This window comes from Triticum aestivum, chromosome 1D, assembly GCF_018294505.1.
Source record: "Triticum aestivum cultivar Chinese Spring chromosome 1D, IWGSC CS RefSeq v2.1, whole genome shotgun sequence".
In the NCBI taxonomy this organism is placed as follows: domain Eukaryota; kingdom Viridiplantae; phylum Streptophyta; class Magnoliopsida; order Poales; family Poaceae; genus Triticum; species Triticum aestivum.
Window position 1 is genome coordinate 405,820,712 of NC_057796.1, and position 10,442 is coordinate 405,831,153.

The window sequence follows — 10,442 nt, forward strand, 5'->3', positions numbered from 1 at the left end:
CACCCTTCAAAAATCAATTCCATCCGCTTCTATGTTGCCAAAAAAAGCCCATCAGTGACATTGCATAGGAAAAAAGATGAGCATGCAAGTTTGCGTGTGTTGAAACATAAACGACAGCACTAAACACCCTACTTAGGTCTTGAATATCGTGGACGACCGATGTGATTTTCACGATGGTTACCTCTGTTTTGAAACCGGCTGGGAATTCCCGACAAGTAGGTTGCAGGCGCGCCATAATTTCCGCATGGTGGTGACGATACGCTGAAAACCCCTATGTCCTCATCCATGCAATGAAAAATACACGCCTAAAATTTCATCCATATATGAATCGAGTGATTTGCTTTCGGTGGTGCTATCCAACAATCGTTTGCTGGAGGTGCATGGCAAAGCAAATGTTTGGCACGGCAATTTACGTTGCAGGAGCATGACGATTCCTTCAAGTGAACACGACAATTTTCGCGGTAAAACCCTTTGCTCTCAGAAATTGTCATTGTGTTTCTGAAGAAATCGGCACGGGCGTTATAAAAAAATCACAAAAATGGCTATTGTGGTCCTATGTTTTCGGTACACCCCTGACCAGAGGGTGTACATCTCTTTGGGTCTCTTTTTTTTTTCTTTTTGAGGATTGCATCTCTTTGGGTCGACAAAATTGACCATGACATGTTGGTCGACCATCGTCCGAAGGTGGCCTTCCAGAGGCCAGCGGAGACGCACGCACCTGCCACAACGGATTCTGTTGAGAGACCTGGTTAGGGTTAGGCCACCTACGAATCGTGTGCACCGGTGCACGTCACATCTTCCAGATCGGTCGCAAAGTGGAAACTCTCTCTCACAGATCCTACTGAAAAACCACAATACTACTCCGATACGTATACGAGGTTAGTTTGCGTAGGTAACCCGGAGTCCGATACGTATTCGCGGCTGGTCCCGCTCGTCGTAGATCCCGTGGGCGTGGGCGGGCGGCTTCCCACCCGAACCGGACCGGACCCGCCACGTCGGCGGAGTCCAACGCATTTCCGACGACGCGAACCAACGGCGCGGCGCCACGTGGAGCGCGTGCGCCGAACTTGCAGCACCGATACCGCGTCCGTCCGTCCACGCCATCATCCTCCGTCCCCCCTCCTCGTAATCATCTCCGACTCTTCTTCCCCCACCCCCACCCCCAGACGAGGCTCGTAATCCCGACCCGAACCCGGCGGAATCTCGCGCCGGTCAAACCCTATCGCACACGCGCGGGCTCGGATCGGGAGGACTAGGTTCGCGCCGGCTGCTGCCCTCCGGCGGTCTCCACGGGGTCGGCGTCGGCGGCGGCGGCGGAGGAGAAGAGAGATGGAGGGGCTTCTGCACAAGCTCAAGGGGCTCGACGCCTACCCCAAGGTCAACGAGGACTTCTACAAGCGCACGCTCTCCGGCGGCGTCGTCACGCTCCTCTCCGCCCTCGTCATGCTGCTCCTCTTCGTCTCAGAGACCAGTAAGCGCCGCCTCCCCTCCTCCCCCTCCTCCTCCTCCTCCTCCTCGGCCCGCAATGGCGGCGCCGCGACGCGGAATTCAAGGTTTACGGTCCTCAAAAAAGATGTCCAATTATACTTCTTGCTTGCTTGCTTAGATGTCTCTGGGAATTGATGGGTTGTGGCAGCTCGGATTGGGGCGAGACTCGATTCCAATGACGCGGATTTGGCACCGTCTGCTTGAAATTGAATGCTGTGCAAGATTTTGTAGATGCTTTTGGGTTTGCCGGCGGTAAAATTCTTTTCGGTTCGACAGAGGTGGTCTATCTGGCCAAGCAATGTCTTTGCCGTCCGGGGAAGGAAAAGCTTCCACTTTTTGCCGGACATGTCTACCTGTGCTGCGCTGGGCATTGCCGCAGATTGCAATGCTTGAGCTGTTGGAAGATTCCTGAAAAACTTGCCGTTTTAGTCCACTCTGTTGTGCCAGTTTGGTGGGGGACAAGATTCAGTTTTTTCATCTGTAAGTGTTCATGAAAGGTCATACCTTTGCTGCTGTGTTCTTGCCTCTGGTTCAGATCATGTGTTCAGAAATACTCCCTCTGTTCCTGAGGTCGATGGTGTTTACATATTTTGGTGCATACCACCCTGGCCGTGTGGTTTGGTGGGCAATTTAACCCTCTCTTGACGCTCGATGCATGGATCGGCGCGTGACACTAGTGTCATTGAGGTCGCGCTACCAACGGGTAATAACTGCACGTGAGGGGTAATTTTGCAGGACACTCGATTAAATGGCGCCACGAGTTAGGAAGGGTAGTTTTGGAAAATATACCTAGGAACCGCGGGATAATGGTGCCACGAGTTAGGAAGGGTAGTTTTGGAAAATATACCTAGGAACCGCGGGAAAATGACGCCATGAGTTAGGAAGGGTAGTTTTGGAAAATACACCTAGGAACCGCGGGAAAATGGCGCCACAAGTTAGGAAGGGTAGTTTTGGAAAACATATAAAATCGGAACGGAAGGAGTAGGTTGTCATTTGGGTTAGCACGCCTGCGCCATCAAATATGTTCTTTGGAATGTCTGCTGGTAAAAAGGTTATATTTCTTAGTCAACATATTTTGACCAGAATGGGTTTGCAGTATATAAAGTACTAAAGTTTAAGCGTTGAGGTCAATGCCAATGTTCTGCCAGAAATTTGCAGTTGGAATATGTTGTGGTTTGCTCTGTTGGCCAAGTTTGGTTGTGCGTTTTTGTCCAGTGTCTAGTCATGAAATCTGTTGTGCATTTGGTCTTATCTTTTTTTTTTCCTTTTTTTTCAATATCGTGACCCTTTATATTCCTAGCCGTTTCCATTAATGCTACATATGCTAGTCTATCTCAAATAAATGAAGTACGACAAATATTCTAATAGCCACTATTTATGTGTCTGCTATTTTTGCAGGGTCGTATTATTATTCAGCAACCGAGACTAAGTTAGTGGTAGACACGTCAAGAGGAGAAAGGCTAAGAGTAAATGTTAGTATTTGCCTTGTATCGATTTGACTTGATTCAGTTTTTTTGCTGCCGTAATTCAATTGTTTCTCTAAAAGGCATACTTCCGTATAATATTTTGGCAACATGGTACTCATATCCATTGTAATACTAAATCTATTTTGCAGTTTGATATTACCTTCCCGAGTATTCCTTGCACCCTTCTCAGTGTTGATACAAGGGACATTAGTGGCGAGCAGCACCAGGACATTGTACGGACTTCAGTCACCTCCTTTTGTGCTAATTCTTGCTTTATCTGCTGATCCGTCATCTTATTCTTTCCATTTCTTGTTGTAGAGGCATGACATTGAAAAGAAAAGATTGGACTCACATGGTAATGTCATTGAATCAAGAAAAGAAGGCATTGGTGGAACAAAGGTTGGTGTCTCAGTTTCACTTAGTATGTTGAGCTCATTAAAAATTCTAGGTCTTGAATAGGTGTTCAATTTAGTATAGGTGATAGTTGATAGTGCCTTTGGAGTTGAAGGAACATGTTTCCATAGATAACTGTAGAAACTGTGGTTGAAGTATAAGTACTTCACCCGCAAAAAAGAAGTACAAGTACTTGAGTAAAAAAAAATCCCTCTTCCTTACTTTCTATGTTAATCACCTTTTGGGGGAGTGGAAATACTGGAAATAAATACCTATTGCTTTTATTTGGTAAGGATTTAGTGTGAATAAAGTGTACATATTTACAAACAGGGGACTGAAATTTGAGAACCATTCTGGCTCCTATATCTTGCACATGTGCGCATACTGTGCGTCTGTGTAATTCTCTGCTGGAACGTGGGTTTCTTAAGGAGTTAACACTGAGTAATTGGTACTCAATAATATGTTGACATAGAAATATTTTTTCTAATACACATACCTCGATACAAAATCCTAATATCTATATTAGTTTCCTTGTATAGGCTGTGATATTTGTCATTGTTAGGGTTTTCTGTATATTTCCACCTGTACTTTGTGTATTTATGCTGGCCTCCGGGGAAAACAAGTTGCATATTTGCTAACATGGTTTCATAGCCTTGGGTTATGCCCTTCTTTTTCCTCTCCACGTGAGGGTCTTGTGTTCAGATCAAAAAATTGTTATCTTCGATGAAACTGTAGCTCGTCGAAATTATAAGGCTAACCTAGTCTTAACCAATATCTCTTACTTATCTCAGCAAGTAACCTCTAATCATATGGCTATATTCTACTTTGTCCTTTGATGCATATGCTTGATTGGTCCTTTTTATAGATCGAGAAACCATTGCAAAAACATGGTGGAAGGCTTGGCAAAGGCGAGGAATACTGTGGCACCTGTTATGGTGCGGAGGAGGTGCGCACACTTTTGTGTTTTCCCTGTGTTAATATCATTTTCTGTTATCTGTTTTACCTTTTTAACTTTGCACTGCTTGTGATTTTTTGGAGCCCAGTCAGATGAACAATGCTGTAATTCATGTGAAGAAGTTAGGGAGGCCTACAAGAAGAAAGGGTGGGCTCTTACAAACCCTGACCTAATCGACCAGGTATATGAATTATTTTGGCATATTTTTTTGCCTGGATATATCCAGAAAAAACCTTTGTTTTGAGTTTTTGTTTAGGATTAAAAAGAAATCCATTGTATGGTACTATGTTGAAGATTGTGGATACCTTGATGTGCTCTCTTGAATGACAGAGATGGCCCATCCCTGAAATATTTGCATGCTGTGCACTCTGCTGCATCATGTGCAACTTTGCACATGATACCGTCCCTTCTGTATCGTAGGCTCGTAGCTAGCCATCAGCCTTCTCTGTTCTTTTTCAGGCGTTAATTTACATACTAGTGGCGAGTTAGACACGTTTTAATGTGTTTGGTAACTCATTTCAGTCTGTATGTAGTCCATATTAAAATATCCAGAAATCTTATAATAGTGAACGGAGGGAGTACTGTTGAAGGGAAATTACACACTGTAGGTTCTTTTTGAATATAAAATTGAGACTTGTTCTACTATTTGACGGCTGATTCTGTTAGACCTAATGTTGACAATACATGATGTTTGGTAACTCATTTCAGTCTGTATGTAGTCCATATTAAAATATCCAGAAATTTTATAATAGTGAACGGAGGGAGTACTGTTGAAGGGAAATTACACACCAAGGTTCTTTTTGAAGATAAAATTGAGGCATGCTCTACTATTCGATGGCTGATTCTGTTAGACCTAATGTTGACAATACATGATGCTGCAAGCAATAAGCTTGCAGCTGCAACATGCCCCTAGAGTTGTATAATGTGTGCCTTGGATCCTATACTGTCCAACATAACTTTTTTATGCGCTTCCTCTTTCTGCATGCCTGCTGTTTGCAACTGCTAAGATTTGTTTCTTCAAGAAAAGAACGGCTAAGATTTAATACAGTCTATGATGGCTATCGCAGTGCGCTAGAGAGGACTTCGTTGAAAGAGTTAAAACCCAACATGGTGAAGGCTGTAGTGTCCATGGCTTTCTAGATGTTAGTAAAGTTGCTGGAAATTTCCACTTTGCACCAGGCAAAGGATATTATGAATCAAATGTAGATGTGCCTGAGCTGACTGCTGAAGGAGGTTTCAATGTAAGTAGGTTACATAATTTTTTTCTTTCTTCCTTGGTTTATTGAAATGTTTGCCTTCAGTGTTCTCTAATACGCTGTGTGTAATTTTACTAGATTACTCATAAAATAAACAAACTGTCCTTCGGGACAGAATTCCCTGGTGCTGTCAACCCGCTTGATGGGTAAGTCTACACCTCCAGCACATTCAGCATGCAATGAACACAGTAATATGGAGCATTCATGTTCCCCTAAGTAAATTTAAATATTTCATATTTTTTCTTTATTCTGTCCTCAAGTACTAACCAGTTTCATGCACACAGTGCTCAGTGGACACAGCCCGCATCAGATGGGACATACCAATACTTCATAAAAGTGGGTATTGCCGCACTCATGTTTGTTGCAGTTCTATCACTTGCTTGTGCCCTTGGTTTATGCATCTAAGATTTAATGGGTATTCCTTTCCAGGTCGTCCCTACAATTTATAATGATATAAGAGGGCGCAAGATCGATTCAAACCAAGTTAGTAGAGTTCATTGAATGATGACATGCTCAACCTTTCTGTTAACAACCTTGATGATAACTGTTACTTCCATTCACAGTTCTCAGTAACGGAGCACTTTAGAGATGGAAATGTTCAACCGAGACCCCAACCTGGGGTATTTTTCTTCTATGACTTCTCGCCTATAAAGGTAAATAATGATGACGTCAAAGATGCACATATGAATTTTCGCCGAAATATGTGACGGTTCTCACCGAGTTTCTATCTTGGCTTCTCAGCCTGTCCGCTAATTTTGCTGTATGTGGCTGCATGTGTTCTCACTGCACATGCAATTTGTGTAAATGGCACCATCTGTTTATGTTATTTTTAAAACGCACGCGTGCGTGCACCACAAGCACACGCACACGCACACACACGCACACACACACACACACACACACACACACACACACACACACACACACACTTGAGGACTAAAAACCTAAATCATATTCCTTTATTTATTTTAGAATGAACAGGGCATTCATGCCCCTCCCAAAATTTTGTTGGGGTCAAGCCTAATGCGCATCTCTATTACTACCCATTAGTATGCTGTTATTGCATACCTGTAGAGAGAGTTGCAGGATGAAACTGGACTTCAATGACATAACCTTTAGATTCGGTAAGTATATGAAGATAGTATTATTGATCTGTAGTTGGAAGGAGCAATGCCTCCATCTCGTGAGTGCTGAGAGTAAAATAACATACCGAGATACGTTTGTGCCTGTGGTGTGTACATATGAGTGGAGTAAATCCACAATTTGCATGGATACTTAGTACAAAACCGTGATTTTGTCAAGTTAACTCTTTGTAGTTTGTATGCGTTTTGTTTAGTTTAGGCATTTGTAGCGTGCACAAGATTGAAAGCTACTCTATTGAGCTCTTCATGTCTCGGAGCAACTATGATTGAGTTCTGACTCCAGCTGTATGGCTAATGTTTGCAGGTGATATTCACAGAGGAAAATAGGTCCTTCCTCCACTACCTGACAAACCTGTGTGCTATAGTTGGAGGTATGAACACTGCCTCTAGTTTATGCATGCACAAACTACCTTATTTTATCATATTATATCATGTTAAAGGTTGTCATCTCTTTTAGTACAGAAAGTGTCCTTATATTTGTATTCTGTTGCATTCTGTATAAAACTGTGTTGAGTTTTTAGTCGAGGTCTCCACGTAGTGCGCCTTATTGATCTGTTTTCTGCATGGTCCTCAGGGATCTTCACCGTCGCTGGCATCATCGACTCGTTCATATACCATGGACAGAAGGCGCTTAAGAAGAAAATGGAGATAGGCAAGTACAGATGAAACCACCCAATACTTTCCAAGTTCCGTGGCTTGTAAGGAGGTGGATCCGGCATATGCGCGCCAAAGACGACGAGACCCCAAAGGGTCACAAGGCAATCGGAAGTGATGATATTGCACATTAGCTGATGAAAACTTGTAAAAAAGGAAGACAGAATAGGCTGGGTCTTGGGGGCAAGTGCTTTCATGTCCATTGATAGAGACTCTAGTTGACTGGCCTGAACTGGCGCAATGCTTACTGTACTTGGAAGTTGTTGGTGCATCACAGAATGTTCTCGTCAATCGCCTCGCTCATTGTGTGTCACATCTTCGTTACTGTGGGTTTTGCTGATTTTGTTTTATTTTGCATGTTAGCGCTTTGGCAGAGATATGTAGTTGGCCTGAGCTCTTATGAAATTATATTTGTAATTCATTTTCCTTTGATTCCAAATGCGAGTCTTTTAGGACATGATGTAGTATTAAAGACATTGGCCAACGGACAATATTGCCTCACATAAAACGGACGTGGATTTGGTGAACATGGGTGCGCGCGCACCCTAATAGTAAATTCAAGAAAAGCTAGAAAAAATCAAAAAAATCTGAACTTATTTTTGTAATATATATAGTCAATTGGTATACTGGCATATGAAGTTTCACAAAAAAATCACATTCGTGATAATCTGGATAAAAATGACAAAATCAAAGCTAATCGAAGCTATATTAAAAAACAATGTTTAATGAATAGTATGGTTGCATTTGTATTTTCTTCACTAAAAATACCATGGGTGTCAATACATCATGAAGCTTCACACGTCGACTAAGTTTCATACCGTGAAATTTCAGATTTTTTTTATTTTTTCTAATATTTTTTATGAATTTACTATTCATGTGGGTGCGCGCGCATCCATGTTCACCTTTGTATTTTCGCACATAAAACGGGTTATATAAATCAAAATTTGTAACTGGCATACCAAATCGTTTTTCCATTTTTTGCTGAACGCAGTTGATGCCGTTTGATCAGGATCGCGACAACGGGAGGAGCCTCCCGTCCCGATAGCCAACCCGCAACTGCTACTTGCTACGGCTGATATTAGCTAGAGCCTTTTATTGTGCTATTTTTTTGATCCGTTCGGTATTTTTGCAAACTGCCACACATAGTATAATGCTAGTGCTCACTCCGGTCCATATTAATTGTCGTCGGAGTAATATCAATTTGACAATTTTGGATGTATGATTATCACTTAGAAATGTATGATTGTTATTAAATGGATTTCCGTTAGCTCCTTCCATCTTATAATATAAGAGCATTTTTGACATTACCGTCCCATAATATAAGAGACCGAGCTCAATGGAAGCCTTTATTTGGAAACTTTAAAATTCAAAGTTTTCAGTTTCCAAAAATTCTGAAAATAAATACACATATACCTAGATACATAATGTACATATGTGCAAATTTTCAGGCTGAAATACATTAAAATGTGAGCTACATAAAAAAGACAAAAAAGACAAATATGGAGCCTTTTAGCATATGTACTGTTCATCTATAAAGTCCATGATTTTGGTTTTTTGTACAGCTTGCAATTCAAGGTATTTCATCCTGAAATTTTTCACACATACACTTTACATCCTTGCATACATGTGTATTTTTTTCAGAATTTTTTGAAACTGAAATTTATGAATTTTGAGTTATTCAAAATAAAGGGCTCGATGGAGCTCGGTCTCCAAAATGCCCTACTCTCTTTTTTACCATGTCTAATTCAAGGTGAGGTTCCAGGAACGGTAAGGCCGGAAATACCACTCTGTATGTTGCTGACAGGTTAGGAGAGAAGATCCCCATCCAAAAGAATGCGTAACAAAACTGTAGCTTTTGGACACTCCAAATGCAGAAAAGATTATGTTGATTCACGAAGCTCTGACCCAGAAACTGCTTTAGATTGTCCTGTGCAGGCCTATGATAGTATTTCCAGAAAAAAGAAAAAGCAAAAAACCGTCCATCAGGAAAAATTGGCTCTTGTCAGCCTAGAGTTACTTCTTTTAGTCTGCTCTCAAACCTTCATTCTAAGGATGCATCTAAATTGACTTTGCTGAAGAAATGGACATCACAAAACAAAACACGCATTGTTCTCTCCTAGAGGCTAGAGGTTTCTTTGTCAAGCCAGCAATGAATTTTCTCTAGTTCCTTTCCTAAGCTGGCTTTGCTCTGCTCTCATATAACGCCTCTTAACATATCGATTTTTTTTATATTCAGAATTGGAACAGATCTGATAAGCCTCCCCTGTGGATAAAAGATTCGCCACTTGCACCGGGATCAGATCAACGCAGGATGTGCCAGTCTGACAACCAGGTGCGCATAGCTCCATCTTATCCACTCGCTTTCAGATTACACATAATACACACGATCTGATCTGATCTGATCAAACTACCAGGAGAATCATATGCATATCAACAGTAACTACCTCATACTGCTGTCAATCCAATGTTCTAAATATAGTTTAAAACACTTCTTCTCACACCACCTCGCTTATTATGGCAATGGCTCAAACTAGGTATAGACAATTTGATTAGTTTGGCAGTAGACGTAACTGTTCAAATAACACAGAAATTCATGATCTTCTCAAAGAGAGAGAAGAAAAATAGGTGCTCCTAGTTTCCTATCGATCTTTTCGCGGGGAGCTGCCAAAAGAAAAACAAATCCTTCTCAAAGAAAGATGCAAGCTTTACCATGGAGCCACAGAAACCATATCACATTTGTGAATCATGAGATCAATCATACGTTAGATGTGCATTTAACTTCTTAAGAGGAATAGGCCACCAAACAAACAAAATAGGTGCAACTTGAACTTAACTGAAAAACAATTAGGTGGCTGAAAGTGTATAATCTAACCTATTTCCAAAAAATACACAATTGAGGTGGCAGACATGTACTGATGTACATTATCCAAAGATTCTCCAAAGTCATGATCGGTTTAGCTTATTCACAGGTACACATGCCAGCTTATTATTTTTAGGGTAAGTACACATGCCAGCTTAATATTTTTAGGGTAAGTACACATGCCAGCTGAATCCAAATGCTATATATGTAGTCATTCTTGTGCCAGCC

At 41.6% G+C, this 10,442-nt stretch overlaps 1 protein-coding gene across 1 annotated transcript; it reads left to right on the forward strand.

Annotated features, from left to right (window-relative positions):
• The first annotated feature begins 1,133 nt into the window (after nt 1-1,133).
• LOC123182422 (endoplasmic reticulum-Golgi intermediate compartment protein 3) lies at nt 1,134-7,645 on the forward strand. Its single transcript, XM_044594977.1, has 13 exons — nt 1,134-1,471; nt 2,887-2,960; nt 3,104-3,187; nt 3,273-3,353; nt 4,213-4,293; nt 4,391-4,483; nt 5,370-5,543; nt 5,637-5,704; nt 5,843-5,894; nt 5,988-6,041; nt 6,122-6,211; nt 7,005-7,071; nt 7,275-7,645. The coding sequence occupies exons 1-13, from the start codon at nt 1,330-1,332 to the stop codon at nt 7,364-7,366; spliced, it is 1,152 nt and encodes a 383-aa protein (XP_044450912.1). The 5' UTR covers nt 1,134-1,329; the 3' UTR covers nt 7,367-7,645.
• Nucleotides 7,646-10,442: the final 2,797 nt, after the last annotated feature.

Coding starts and splice junctions, on each gene's coding strand:
- LOC123182422 (XM_044594977.1), top strand. CDS start 1,330: ATGGAGGGGCTTCTGCACAAGCTCAAGGGGCTCGACGCCTACCCCAAG. Junction 3,354..4,212: donor AAGGCATTGGTGGAACAAAG/GTTGGTGTCTCA, acceptor TCCTTTTTATAG/ATCGAGAAACCATTGCAAAA. Junction 5,705..5,842: donor GCTGTCAACCCGCTTGATGG/GTAAGTCTACAC, acceptor TCATGCACACAG/TGCTCAGTGGACACAGCCCG.